Source organism: Bactrocera neohumeralis, chromosome 5 (genome assembly GCF_024586455.1).
Source record: "Bactrocera neohumeralis isolate Rockhampton chromosome 5, APGP_CSIRO_Bneo_wtdbg2-racon-allhic-juicebox.fasta_v2, whole genome shotgun sequence".
Taxonomy (NCBI): domain Eukaryota; kingdom Metazoa; phylum Arthropoda; class Insecta; order Diptera; family Tephritidae; genus Bactrocera; species Bactrocera neohumeralis.
In genome coordinates this window covers 20,540,815-20,555,410 of record NC_065922.1, presented here as the reverse complement: position 1 = coordinate 20,555,410, position 14,596 = coordinate 20,540,815, and the positions used below count along the sequence as shown (strand labels likewise).

At 41.0% G+C, this 14,596-nt stretch overlaps 2 protein-coding genes across 3 annotated transcripts; one reads left to right on the top strand and one right to left on the bottom strand.

Moving 5' to 3' along the window:
- Positions 1 to 785: 785 nt before the first annotated feature.
- On the top strand, positions 786 to 2,543 carry LOC126757940 (glycine-rich selenoprotein-like). Of its 2 annotated transcripts, none has more exons than XM_050471866.1 (3): positions 786 to 963; positions 1,670 to 1,754; positions 1,821 to 2,543. In XM_050471866.1, the coding sequence occupies exons 1-3, from the start codon at positions 945 to 947 to the stop codon at positions 2,065 to 2,067; spliced, it is 351 nt and encodes a 116-aa protein (XP_050327823.1). In that variant the 5' UTR covers positions 786 to 944; the 3' UTR covers positions 2,068 to 2,543. The 2 variants fall into 2 exon arrangements, with proteins under 2 accessions (XP_050327823.1, XP_050327822.1); XM_050471865.1 differs by lacking the exon at positions 786 to 963 and adding an exon at positions 970 to 1,190.
- LOC126757939 (zinc finger FYVE domain-containing protein 26 homolog) lies at positions 2,535 to 14,571 on the bottom strand. Its single transcript, XM_050471864.1, has 8 exons — positions 14,199 to 14,571; positions 13,323 to 14,125; positions 12,189 to 13,257; positions 6,921 to 10,004; positions 6,601 to 6,859; positions 3,472 to 4,643; positions 3,274 to 3,404; positions 2,535 to 3,211 (listed from the first exon to the last, which is right to left on the bottom strand). The coding sequence occupies exons 1-8, from the start codon at positions 14,268 to 14,270 to the stop codon at positions 2,788 to 2,790; spliced, it is 7,014 nt and encodes a 2,337-aa protein (XP_050327821.1). The 5' UTR covers positions 14,271 to 14,571; the 3' UTR covers positions 2,535 to 2,787.
- Positions 14,572 to 14,596: the final 25 nt, after the last annotated feature.

Genomic DNA, 14,596 nt, shown 5'->3' with positions numbered 1-14,596 from the left:
ACAAAAGAACAAAGTGAGGTTAGAAAAAATGTGGTAGGTTTAACAGACTCAGTCAAAATAGTTGGTTTCCTCATTAGCAGAGAGAAAGAATAATTTGAAGAGAAAAAATCTGAATAATCGATTGTATGGGAAATATGTCATATAGCTGTCTGATCTGTCCGTTTTCGAAAAATGATCCATAGAATATCAAAATACACATACGTATTAAATTTCATTACGATATCTCAAAAAATGACGTACAAATTATTATGAACCCTAAAAAACTTCGCCATAAAAATCGCTGACACGAAGCCAGTTTTAGATCCATAAGGTCTTAGGCAAAGTTGTTCAGAATAAAAGGTAGAACATTTCCCGCAAACCCGATTTTCCATTTTTTCGGCTCCCTGTAAATCAACCCCCTCTAATATAAGTACATACATAAAAATGAATATGCCATATGTTACAGCATGGCGTATGAGTAATCAAGTAATTAAAGTCTGCTAAATTCAAAAAATGAGTACCTAATCTTTATATGCAGCTAGCTGTACACTACAGCTATGTAGTTTACATTAACCTCAATTAAATATGTTTAATTTTACTAAAAGTATGTTTTCACTATTTTTATACTTATAAAATATAAGTAAATTTTATATTTTATATTTTGTATATAAATGATTTACGAGCATCTACACATACACACATATATAATAACTTAACAAAGCGACATCTATATGTCAAATAACGTAATATGATGCGACCAACAAATACACACACACACAAACGCTCTGTAAAAAGCAAACGAAAGCAAACGTCAATACGCCATGACAAGTCAATTGTAAACTGAGTTTGGATTGCAAAATTTTTCTTAAGCAAAACAAATTGTTTTTAACTGCGTTATGCTTTAAATATTAGTTGTCTAATTTAGAAATTGCACAAAACTGTGAAGCAAGCAAAGCCATTGTAAAATGGTGTACATAGATCGAGGTATATGGTGAAAAAACTGGCAGTTCTATTAAATGCTTTAAATATGTGTCAACTTCCTGCATAGTGTAGCTGCTGATAAAAAAAAATGTTATATTCTCTAAAGTACACGTACTGCAATATTTAGCAGCTTTTGTTTACTATTAAATTTCTTTTGAAAAATTCATAATACGTTAAAACCAACAAAAATTTTCAAAAAGACAGTATGTACATATGTGTTAACTTCCTATGTAAGTATATATTGGCATGTGAGGAAGTTCGAATTCGTTAAAGTACACGTACGCTGTGTGTTGTTAAAAATAATATGCCGAAAATTTATTAAAGTAAACAGAAATCTGAGGCAATGCACAGCTACACGTTGGCTTAGAATAAAATAAATAAATAAAAAATGTATGCACAAAAATATGTGCTTTGGAAAAGATTAGTTTCTCTGATTAAATATGGAAAAAACTAGATATATTGCATATGTGTAGATGTACATATGTATATATGTTTTTGTGATTTTGTTGATTTTTTAAATGTCCCTGACTTTATTTTGCATTCGTTTTGTTTTTTAATTAAAATGGTTAGATTTCTTGTATTATTCCTTTGGGCTCTAACCAATATAATTAATTTATTTATAATGTATAATTATTTTAGGATACTGCTGTTATATATTTTAAATAAATTTTAAAAACAAACTTGAGCAATATTCCTTCTCAATTCACAGATGGCAGCGTTTTACAGCGCCGGCCTTGGAACGTGTCTCGCGTATTGGAGATTTTCACAGGCCTTTGGTTCATTTCGATAACATTGTAAGTTAGAATATGCAGTGTACTAAACTATATAGTATATTAATTTAATTAATGATTTCGAAATAGTTTCAGAGGACTACTATCGCCATTTATGAAGGATGAGCATAGCAGCAGTGGTGGTAATAGCCGCAGAGGTGGTTGGGGCGGTGGCTACGGCGGCGGCGGCGGAGGAGGTGGAGGCGGTGGCGGTGGTTCTGGTGGTGGAGGAGGCGGCGGCAGCGGCGGTCGTGGTAACTTTGGCCCAAACCGTCGCATTGGACGCATAAATAACACATCAATGGACGCACCAAGTTGTGGCAGTTGTTGTGGATAAATGGCAATTATGCCTACTTATGGCTCACAAGACTTGACAAAAAGTGAAAGGAGTACTGCCTTACAGCATTTTGAGATTCGTTAAAACGAACCAGTTATACATAATATATACTACATATACGCAATTCCAAGCTATGAATCGGGCTTGACGAGGTTATCAAGTACCTCCGGGTCATTAGAGTTTACATAACTTTTAAGTTTGAAATATTTCTTGTGAAGTAAAAACTTTTGAACTGACTAAAATCAAATACTGAATGCATATAATGCAAAAAATATATATATTATATTTTTAAATGTTTGTTTAATAGAATTCCATATCGAAATTTTGTCTATTATTATATATAGTATTTTTCATAATATAAAATTTGTTTGGTGTTACACCTAAAATTGTTTAAATATCACGCAAAAATAAAAATCAATAAGCCCTGCGCTAACCTCCTAGGCTTGGGAATAATAAAAATGGTGACATTTATAAAATTGCCTATACTTTATTCACGTAAATCGATGTGTGTATGTATGTACATATATGTAAGTATGTATAAATTTGGTAAAATCTTACAATGAGTTAAAAATAATATATAGAATCACAATAAAATATGTAATAATTTTTTTTTCCTTTTTCTAAAAATATGATAATACGTATGTATATATGTATGAAGGTATACTTGTTCTACTGATCAGTCGAGGTGTTAATAAAAAAACCATTGGTATGCATTTCAAATCATTCACGCGCGGCGGCATTTACATTCAACTTTCTTTCACACAATTTCTTAATGTGCACCTGATTTGTGAGTTCGGCTTGTCGTAGTATACGACGAATATCACCAATACGTTCGTACTTATTCGCTAAGAGGTATGCCGATTTCAGCTGGCCAATAAAGATGTGACAAGATATACGCAATTCCACGCTATGAATCCGCTTGACGAGATTATCAAGTACCATTTTTACATCCGGGTCATTACAGTTGCAAGCCGAGTTGACGGCAATCGATAAGATTTCATCAATGTCACGCGTCTGTATGCCATTGTTGGATGTTATGCAACTTATTAGCTTTTCCACTTCGGCAATGCGCTGATTGCAGGCAAGAAATTTGGCAGTCGCACCGAATACCTTCACCTCAGGCAGCTTGTAGTGGTGTATGATTCTATATTAGAGATTAAAAAATGTATTAAATTGTAGGTTGAAGACTATAGTATTGTCACTCACCTGTAGGCTAAGCCAAAGCCCTCCTCGATATTCTTACCGCATAGCAAGATCAATATGCAAATTTGTATGCGCTCCTGCGCGCCATCGAAGAGTGTGGGCAACTTCAATTTAAGCGAGTTGTCAAGGCGTAACTAAAAGCATTTTGCATGGTGCATTTGTGAAATGAGCAAGAACTAATTTTTCACACTTTACACTTACCTGCTTAAGCATTTTCAAGGTGTTTACTTCATCGGAGGCGCTCAACTCCCGCTCACAATGCGACAAGAATTTCGCCACTTCCAATTGCATCGAGATCGTGTTGATGTGGCTGTTGAGCGCGCGCGCATCCATATGCATTAGGAAGCTCATGTTCGCAGCCGGTGTATTCCCACCCGAGCTCACACTCGAGCGCCGGCTGCTCACCGAGCTCCGCCGATTGCGCAGCAACGGCTCGAAATTCACCTTATCCCACTGTGTCAGCTCCAGCTGGCTTTGCAAGTGCTGTTGCGCATTGTGCAAATGCATGGCGTTCGCATGCAGATGTTGGAAGCTCTCACAATTGGCCGAGTAGAAGCGTACGCAGGTCATGCTGGCGCGCACGGGATCGTGCAGTAGCAGCTGAAGTTGATAGAGCGAGTTGAGATGATTTTGTGTCTCCAAGTAGTGGCAGGTCTGCAGCAGCGTCACACGCCATATGGCCAAAGTGGCGTCCATCTTCTGCATGTGCTCTATTAGCGACGGCAGACTGCCATAACGCAGCGAGACGAGGAAAATATTCTGTATAAAGTATTCCGATTCGAGATTTTGTTGCAGCAAATACTTGAGCGCCGCGTTGAGTTCGCGATGGCGCATGAGAAATTGCAGCACATCCGTGTGTGAGCCATAGGTGAGCACATAGTAGAGGCATTCCTCGAAACCGCGCGTGTGTTGCACATACTGCCGTGACTTATTGTCCAAATTGGCATGCGTGCCGCTGAGATTATTGTGCAGTTCGTTGTACTGACCCTTCGCGATGTGCTTCAGATTGGCCAGTGTGTTGAGTATGCCCAAGGCGGGTTCGTGCATGCGTATCGGGCACGGGTCTTTGCGTCGCGACAATAGGGAGGCGAGTGAGGTATTCGAGTTGCGTATGAGTGAGGCGCGCTTCAATGTTTCCGGCTGCGGTTTGAGGCAGGGTGTGCTCTCTATAGTTTTCACTATTTCTTGGAGTAACGGTGGACCGCGTTGTGGACGTTTAGTTGTTTGCAGGTCCGTTTCATGGTGAGTCGATTCGAAGGGATTGTCATTCGTGTCCGTATCGGTGTTTGTCGTGGTCATTATGTATTTGCATATTTTCTCATTCATGTACTCGCTACTCAACTTCGTCATGCAGTAGGAGAACTTCTCGCGTGCTGAGAATAATTTTATTGTTATTGTTATTGTAATCTATCTTAAGGATTTTATGTGCGAGTTTTTTTATGTTAAAGCGGATTATTAGTAAATATCCAATGGATGAGTTTGAAACCAATGAAGTGAGGTTAGTTTTTGTATGTTGTGATATGATGATATTGAAATCCTTATTTTTGGTTATTTGAAAGAATTTTTTTTATATTTTTTATCAAACAAAAATTTTATCATACACTTTTATAACACACTTTTAATAAAATTTTGCACATTCACTGCTCCACAGACACACAAACAAATTTTGAAAAATGAAAAAAAAAATTGTTTGAATTATAACTAAAAATAGTTAATTCTACTTATAAATTAATAATGATAACTTTTTTAAGATTTTTCCAAAAAAGAATTTAAATGGAAAAAAATTATGGGATGATCAAAATTCGACAGCTTTTCATTTTCATGCAACAACAAACCATTAATTATGTTTTCGTAACTCTATTGGGTCCAAATTTCTATGCTCCCACCTCAGAAACATTTACCGAACATATTTCGGAGATGTTGTTGTAGCGGCAGAAAACATTCCTGAAAATAATTTCGAAGCCTGGTGCCGAGCTGACAATCTTTGGCCAAATAAAAATCCGAATCCGAGTCTGTTTCGGTTACTTAGACCCGACTGTCGTGGGAACGGAAAAGTTTTAGATTGCTACAACAAAAACAAGTCGTATGTGTGCTTCATAAAACAAAACCCGTTATACTATATGTGCGATGAATATTCGCATAATACTGCTAGGGCAGTGAACCGTTACAATAATTCATTTGCATATGTTGTTGTTGGGGACTAGGTAACCATTACAACAACAACATTAATTTGCATATTTTTTCGCAGAAATAACCGAGCATTCATCTGCTTGAAGCGAAACCAGCGAGTCAAGAAAACATTCCTACAATTTGTCGACGAACTTCCACAATCCATCGACGCCGTTTCGTACGCGATCAATTTGACGTGTGCGGAACGTCATTCCCAGCGAAGCTGTAAACACCTTCATCGACTCGCTCCCAAAGGATGGCGTCCTTGAAGTGGAAACACCTCCCAGCGCAGACTTTGAACTCGAGTTCCCGCGCGAAACCGAAGTGACCCTAGCGCAACTTCATTATAGAAGAGAATAAACCCTGACAAACTATAGATATGTCTTGCGCGCAAAGGATTCCTGTAAGACATTAATCACCTACCACTCATCTAACACGCTTCCATAAATGGTCCGAACCCCGTTTCCAGGACTTGCCGCTAAGTGATTGCAATAACACCAGATTTTGCACTTCCTCCCAATAGGGTTTAGAATTTAATAGAATTTAATTCTATAACATCGATATTTTATAAAAGCTAACCTAACCTAATTAAACCGTTATATGATATATAGTAGAACTGTGCTAACGTACCTAAGTCAGTAGGACACGACAGGATCCGGGTAGCCGGAACGTACATACACGGATTTTTATACAGCCAAGAACTGAGATGTCGGTTGTTTTCCTCAAAGCTATTTGAACAATATCCCAAGTGACTACAACAACAACAACATGTAAGCGCAACTCAACAGGTTGACGTTCAAAAAGGACCCACTTAGCAGTATCACGAAAGCTGTTTGGGGAATGTTTTAAGACGCTACAACAACGACAACAAAAGAGCAACAAAAGAGCTAGACTTCCAGGGTTAAGTCCTTACTTTTAACTCTCTAGGTACATATTTGCCTGAAGAATGAGGGTTATATACAAAAAGACAAAGAAAATGCGAGACAAACAAAAGTCAAAAATAATTAGGAAACGACACCTCCACACACATCACCATAGCCTTCACCAATGTGCATGGACCGCTTACTGCTCCAAATGATTTCGCATGCTTATAAAGTTTAGGTAAGTAAGATTGCTACGATATCTAGTAGAAGTGAAATAATATATGTGAACACTACTCACCAGTGTCAAAGCAACCCGCGCGCAAGCAAGACAGACCATGCGCCGCCATCACACCGACAGTGGGAAAGCCACACTTGAGATGCACCTCAAAAGCCAAATCCCATTTTTCTGCCTGCACCAGCGAATCGCCCAGCTTGCGTAGGCTGTGATTGTTGAGCGGACCTGGTGGTATTAAAGACTCACAGCCATTTTGCACCACAGACATGATGATCATAGAATGTTCGCGTATAGTTTCAATTTCGGGAGGGCCACCACGCACCTACAAAAGTGGAAAACACATAAATAAAACTATAACACACCACTACTACCGTTATATATACCTTAGCGGCCAGTGCAAGACAGTTCATCATCTTTGCGACCAGCTCGTAGTCCACCTCTGGATTTGGCACAAACAGCTTTTCCAATTTATGGCAATGATACAACAGCAGATCGACGCATTTTTGTTGCCCCTGATGGAAGGCGAGTATGGAAAGACATAGCGCCACGCTGGGCGCGTGCTCATAGCAGAACTCTTCACGCAAGAGCTTGTCATGCGTAATATTGCCGCACAGCTGCCACTTGTAAGCGTCGCTATCACGCGCACGCTTACCACCGCCGGCGTTATTGGCCACGCCGTCTTTCGCCGCAGCATGCGCATCCTGTGTACGCCTGCGTTGCACCTCCTCCGTTTTGCTGAAGCAATCATTACAAACGCGCACCTCGACATCTTCGTACAGATCGGGTATGCGCATGCGATGTGCCGAACAAGCAAAACAAACAACACGCCCACAACGTCGACAATGATGGCGACGCATGAGCATCGTGAAGGCGGCACGATGGCAGCACATGCAGTGTGTGGCATCGTCGTCGCGCACCCAATCCTCACGCGTCGGCGCCACCGCCGGCATTTGAAAGGCGCCACAAAGCGAGTCCAACGACTGCTGCATGTCGGTGGTTTGTGAGATGCGCTCGGAGGAGGAAGCCACATCCGAGACGTGATAATCCAGCGCCTTCGTGCCATAAATACGCAACAACAAATCAATGCATTCATTGGTGATGACATGATGCTTCTGGTACAAATTGAAATTCAGCAAAATGAATGCCGAATTGTTGGTCTGGCCGATATCGGTGCCGAGTTGGAATTTCACTTTATGCGGCGAGTTCGTGCTGCGCGTATGTATGTCATAGATGTGCCCGCGTTTGTCGAAGCAGAAGGCGCACACTTGTGTGCCGCCAGCGTCGAGCTGTGAGAGCGCCGTACGTACAGCGGTCAGCACTTTGGTGAGCGTTTCGAATTTGGTATTCATCACCAACTGTTCGATGATCAGCAGTGGATAGGTGAAAAGTTTCCAAAATGGCGCAAGTTCACCGGGCGTCAGCTGTTCGAAAATTATGAGGGAAATTTTATAATTTCGATAGCTGTGACTCTCGTTCGGATTGCAACGCGTCAAATAATCGACGGTGTAGCGCATTAAGTGTACCGTGCGGAACTTGTCCTTGTGTGTGTCTAGGAAATTGGCAACATCGGCTGTGTGGAATGTCTCGAGTATCTTTAGTAAGTATTTGTTGACTTCGCCATCGGCTTCGCTGCTGCCGCTGCTACTGCCGCCATAACTGACATCGTCATGCAGCTCCAGCAGCGCGTTGAGTAGCACATCGAGAAAGCGTTGCTTTTGCGCCGCAAAGCGTTCGGCCAGCTTGACCACGCGGCACCAATTGTAGCACAGTTTATACAAATGCGTTTGCAAGAGTTTCTCGAAAATTGCTGTCGGCGTTTTCATGCCGAAGTCATAGGCTTGCGGCCATGTCTCGAACTGCAGCACCTCGGAGACTTTCGCATAAATTGTTATATCGGCCAAGGTGGCCTCCAATTGTTGTCGCAGCGCGGCCGGTATGCGTTTGGCCGCCTGCCGATTCTGCAGCGTGTTCTCGATCAGCTCTTTGGCCAGGCGTGTGGTGGCAATTTTTGTGAAGTTGGCTTGTATCAGCTTGGCGCGCGTGCCGACATCTTGTATGCGTCCGGCAAAGCGTATGTTGCGCGCATCCTCTTCGATTAGCTGCAGTAGCAGTTGGTCTGTGCGTCTTTGCTGCAACGCCTTCGGCTGGTAACCCAAATCGAGTGTCTGCAGTTGCAGTTGTGTCATCTTCGGCGCGACATCAGCAACTAGCGTGCTCGGATCGTAGTCGGAGCGCAAGGCGGCCACGAATTTGTTGTCATTGAAGAGCGTAGCGACGCGCTCGATCTCTTCCAGCTCGAGTAGCGCTTGTAGAAAGCTGGTATTCAATTTATTTGCTGGCAACGGCACACCGGCCGCATTAATGACACCCTGCAAGAGGCATGCCAGCAGCGAATTCTGATTCGCCACATAGTTCAGTATGCTTTCGGCTTTCTGTGGCGTAATTTTGCGCCGCGCCAACTTGCCAACGCCACCGGTACATTTGCCCGCAATTTCCGGGCAGACATTCAACGCTATGACGTGTACTAAATTCAAATTCAACGCGGCCACATTCGCCTCTATCTCCAATGGCGTCATATTGCATTCGAAAATCAATTCGCCGATGACATCGCAGACGTTAATCTTCAGCAGCGCGCCGGTGTGATACTCCAAATTGCGATCACGCAACTGCACAAGCTGTGCCAGCTGCTGCACGTAGCTGATAAAGCGTTGATAGTAGTTACACTTCGCTTGCAAATCGTGAAAGAGCGGCGCATGCATTTTCAAATCTTCAATCTGTCCGACTTCTCTGTCCGCTTTGTGAAAGACTGCGCCAAAGGCGCGCTCACGCTGCAGCTCCAACGCCAATTTGCGCGGCTTCAGCGTATAGTAGTTATCGTTGAGCAGGCGACAGAGTCGCTGCTGTGGCTGTATTTGCAGACATGCGCTGAGGCTTTCCAGTAGCGCTAAAGCGCCGATATCACTGTGCAATTGCTGCTTGTTGGCCGCACCGTCATCACTGCGGAGTGAACGCGTCATGCTGCTACTACCGCTGACGGTCTGCTGACGTCTTACAACCATTAAAATATTTGAGGTTATCTCACGGTTGAATGGCAAGTTGAGCACCAAGTCGGTGATGATGAACGCGTTCATGTTGTCGGCGTCGAAGTTGCGCAAAAATAAATATTGCGGATTGTTCATGTGACGCTGGCACAGTTGCTGCTCTTCCGCTGTGGGTTCTATGCGTTGCGTGAGCGCAAAGGTGTCAATGACGCTGATTATGCGTGACACATCGAAGCCTTTGCCCGCGACGTTGCGTATCTGCTCAACAGTGGCGGCTGGCTGCTCCACATCGCCACCGTCGCCGCTGCCGCTTTGCTCCTTCTGCAGATAGTTTTCGTAAATTGTTGCCAACTTCTGTTTGATGTGTTGTTGTTGCTCGACAAACACCAGCTCACGATTGAGTGCGGTGTCCTGTAAGTGGAAAGTCTGCAAAACAAAAAAATTAAATATATATACATAGCACAGCGATAATATGAATAATATTAGTAAATTTATAAATTTTTCATAGATATTTGTCCTGCTCTTGCTGTTGTGCAAGTGGTTGGCTGTTGTAAATGGCTTCTGGCTGAAACCGGTCGAACTCAAGTACCATTATAAGGAAGAATTTTCTTTGGCGGATAACCACAGCGACAAATAGCGGATTGTATACAGCTTTGTGTGTATATAAGACGCAACAACACATATCTATTTGTTGTTATTATTCTTTAAATATTACTTTGTGAGTTCGAATTGAGAAAATTTTGTAACTAAATTAAATATAAACGACTTTTTAAATGATCAATCGGTCTTATGAGACAACAGCAGAAGGTTTTGGCAGAGGTAAGCTAATCTCATGCTAGCGGATGAAGGACTTAAGTGGTATAATACCATTGCCTCTTCTCTCAAGGGACAAAATTAACCAACCAAAAAGTTCAAGGTTTACCCTAGCAGTAAGGCTGAATGGAACGATTTCGCTCTTGAGCTACTGCTTAGGGATAGTACAATCAAGTGCTAAACTAATGGCTCGAAAACGTCGGATGGAATTTGTGCAGGAATCGCAGGACTACGCACCAGCATATTTTAACCGTTCCCACGACAGTCGGGTCTACGTAACCGGAAAGGACCCGGATTTTTATCCGGCCAAGGACTGTCAACTCGGCAGAATTCTGCCGCTACAACAACAACAACAGAATATTTCCAGCAGAAGTCTTTGCCATAAGTCGGTATGTAGAGATAAACCTCCAACGCAACTATTGCAACGAACGTATAGCCATACTTAGCCAGAGCGGCACTTAAGGCAATCTTTGACTATGAGATACTACTGATGCAGGCGTGTAGAGAACGGCTGAACAGTTTATCGGAACGTAAACAAGTGCACCTTATCCGGATGCCCGGCACAAAAGTATACTCTGGAATGAACTGGCTGATGAGCTCGCTCGCTCCCAGCATCCACGAACATGGTAGGACCTGAACCCTTCATCGCGGTGGGTTTTCGTACCATAAAGGAAATGCTCCGTAAGGAAGAAACAATAGGCAGAGAGAGGCATGGACAAGACTTATCGATCTAAATGGGCATATCCCACAAAGCCTGCTCCACCTCTCTCCCTTTGGTGCGATTCCGTCGAAAAAGAACGTTTCATGGGCCTACCGTTAGATATGTCAACGACAACTTAGCTAACTCTTACTATTCTATCGGGGACTAGGTACCCGTTACAACAACAACAACAGGTATTGACAACAACTCCAAGTTACTGATGGGAGTTTACAATCTAAACAAATTTAAATATGTAATCAACCTCCCTAGTGACAAACTCAGGCGCAGGATAAAGCCCTTTGATCCATGTTTCCAATTGAGGATCACATCGCTTCACTGGCACCTACCAGCATATTGGAGTTTATCAATATAATTGGGTCATTGTAGAGATTAAGAGAGGGCAGAATAGTTCTTAACTCTATAAAGTATATATCTGAGGTGACGAGCTGAGTAGATTTACCAACGCCCAACTGTAAAAACGCGTACTAGCCACTCAGTTTTTGAGATATCCATCTGAAATTTTGTCATTTGCCATGTCTTAGTATGGAAAACTTTTTAATTTGACAAGATATCATGACAAAATTTGGGATAGAACATTGTCTAAAGTACTGTTACAGTTCCCGAAAGCATTGTTCAAATCGGACCACTATGCCCTATAGCAGCCTTTCAAACTAATCTCTTTTTCCTAACATTAATTCGACTTGAAAGTTGTTTATATCACACAAACTGTCAAACCGTTTTCAGTAGGATGCCAGCTGTTAGCCGCTTGATGATTTATAACAAAACTAATTATGAAATGTTTGTGAAAGCTGTTGTGAACCAATTGTGGAAAATAAGAGGTTATGTAATAGCTGTGTTAATTCAGTTATAACGGCCGTAAAGTGGCATTGCAATAAAATGACTAATCAGTACATACATACTTATTTACATATAAGTATGTATGTATATAAACGACAATATAAAATAAATCAAGTAAAGAATATTTGAAAAAAATAACGCAACAACAGAAGTGTATCCACAAAGAGCAAAGAAAGACAATAAGACAAGCATCCACATAGTGGTTCAACAAAGCCACGACTAACAAAAGCATAACTTACCTCAATGATAAACTTAACATCGCTGAAATTCTTCAAAGACAAAGCCATTATAGCCAGATTCTCTGGTGAGCCCAACATCTGCGGTATAATACTACGTTCAGCCAAGCGATTGAATTCACGCCGCGACTTTAAATCCTCAATAGCATTGCACTCCGTATCCTCTGCAGCATTGACGCTATTAATCATTAAATTAGCTTTGGCATTATCTGCTTCACCAGCTTGCATTACGGGACGCGCAATGCCGGCGGCAACACTAATAGTGGCACGCCGTTTCTTACGCGCTGCTTTGCGACGCGACAAACTAGCGTAATTACTACGATCACGACTGTCATCGTCACTCGAAGATTTTTCTATTAGATCGATATGTGCATGTATCAATTGGAGCAACTCTTCCGCCTCAAGGCCGAACTTCTGCTTACGGCTTGATAGCGTAAGTGAATTATCAAATTTCTGCAAAACTGCATATTTCCACAGTGCCTCCGTTATTACATCGATGATACGTTGAAAGCGTAGCTGCACACGACCCGAAGCCAATTTATAATCTTCGGAATGTATTTTTTTGGTAATGAAATTTTTGAGAAATGCAAAGATTGCATGTAGCGCTGGGCCACGACAAATGAAACCTTGACGACCGCTATCAGCAGAGAGTGCCGTTGAACGCATAGATGCTGTGGGTGTCTCCACAGCTGCTTCAGCTGTGCTACTAACACCACTTGAATTCGCCGCTAAGTGGCCAAGATTTGTGTGGAATGCTGTTGAATAGATGTTTGAAGCGTGCCGTAAATGCTCCCAGCGTAGGAATATTAATTGGAAAATATCCTCAATCAGAGCACATAACATGTCGACATTGAGAATTTTACGCAGCATGCCATTTAGCTGCTGCACCTTACACTCGTAGTATGCATCGAAATTATGAGGGTTTGTGTTGGGTAGCATTATGTCGCACACAGTTGAGAGCGCTGTGTAGTAATTCAAAGTTTCCATTTCGAGTTCGTAAATGCTTTTCATATTTGTTAGCTGCATTTGCCATTTTCGTGTGGCTTCCAAAAGGCGGCGGGACTCTTCAAAGCTGTAAGTTGTTAAAATATTATTATACAGTTTCTTACTGATTATAGGAAAAAATATGTAACTTACCTGGTATCAATGTCATAGTCGTACAGTAACTTCAAAAGGCTTCTGCTATTTAATATTGGTTCTAATGTTATTGTTTTATATAAATCCGTATATCGCTTTAGAAAATCTAAAATTATAGCTATGCGCTGAAAATCAGCATAAAAGAATTTATGTATTTCTTTTAAATGTAATGGAGTGCCGTCAACGGCATACTCCGACAGCCACTTGTTTATGTTGCCGAGTTCGGACAATGTTTGCTTTGTATTTGAGAATTCATCGGCAATCTTTAGTATCAATAAATTGTTACGTAAACCTTTATTTTTCACATTACTAGCATTTTTTAATTGCTTTGCTATCAACGGTGCAAAATGCAATTTATTTCGCAATGCTTGATGTAATATAAATTGTTTATTTGGCACACCATTTGAGCAATTCTGGTATTGTTGCTGTGTTTGTTCGAGCACCTCCACTAATAAGTTGGAATCCTGACGTGCCAGTAAAGCAAGGCATACGTCGTCAGAACTATTGACTTCCGCAATTAAAGTTTTTATTAATTTGAAACGTAACGTCGGACCATCGAGTATGTTTAGCGGAAAATTTGCAATAAAATTGATAAACTGTGTACCGTTTTCTTTCGAATTTTCTTTCAATAATATTTGTAGTACTTCCGCAAATACACGACTGATTTGAAGTTTGCATCTTTCTCGACTAGCATTCAATATTTGCACAGCTGGGTATATATGGTCCAGCAGCAATTTTATTATATTTTCGAAATTGGTTGGTATTATTTTGCTGTTGTTGGGTTGTAAACTTTGCAGCCAACTCTGGAAAAGTTCAAAGTGCATAATGAAAGCAAAATTAATAAATGCTTATGTATATGTATGTAAGATTACCAACCTTTAGGAAATAGCATTCGGAATATGGTAGCACTTCCAAGTACTCCTGAATCTGCATTTCTATGCCATCCATTGTTTGCGCTGCTCCAACAATTCAGTGTTTAACAAATTACTATATATTTGCTATAAAGCTGTACTCTTTAGCAATATCATCTACCCAATATGACTATATGTACTTATATACAATACAAAATGCATTTATTTTATTTAATTGCATATCATTTTATATCATAACAATATAATAATGATTGCTACAACTCTGTAATCACGTTTAATTGCTCTATTGTTATTTCATTGCAAACCTTTCTAATAAAATTGTATGCTATGCGGGAGAAATCAGAGAAAAATAATGCAGTTTTCAGAAATGTATGTAATTTTCCTTTGTTTAATTTTCACATC

What these genes read in the sequence shown, in the direction of transcription:
- LOC126757940 (XM_050471865.1), top strand. Translation starts at nt 1,166, where the DNA reads ATGTACATATGTGTTAACTTCCTAT. An exon ending in CATATGTGTTAACTTCCTAT is followed by an intron (nt 1,191 to 1,669) that starts GTAAGTATATAT and finishes CTCAATTCACAG; the next exon opens with ATGGCAGCGTTTTACAGCGC. An exon ending in TGGTTCATTTCGATAACATT is followed by an intron (nt 1,755 to 1,820) that starts GTAAGTTAGAAT and finishes ATTTCGAAATAG; the next exon opens with TTTCAGAGGACTACTATCGC.
- LOC126757939 (XM_050471864.1), bottom strand. Translation starts at nt 14,270, where the DNA reads ATGGATGGCATAGAAATGCAGATTCAGGAGTACTTGGAAGTGCTACCA. An exon ending in GACTATGACATTGATACCAG is followed by an intron (nt 13,258 to 13,322) that starts GTAAGTTACATA and finishes AACAACTTACAG; the next exon opens with CTTTGAAGAGTCCCGCCGCC. An exon ending in CGCGGGTTGCTTTGACACTG is followed by an intron (nt 4,644 to 6,600) that starts GTGAGTAGTGTT and finishes AATTATTCTCAG; the next exon opens with CACGCGAGAAGTTCTCCTAC.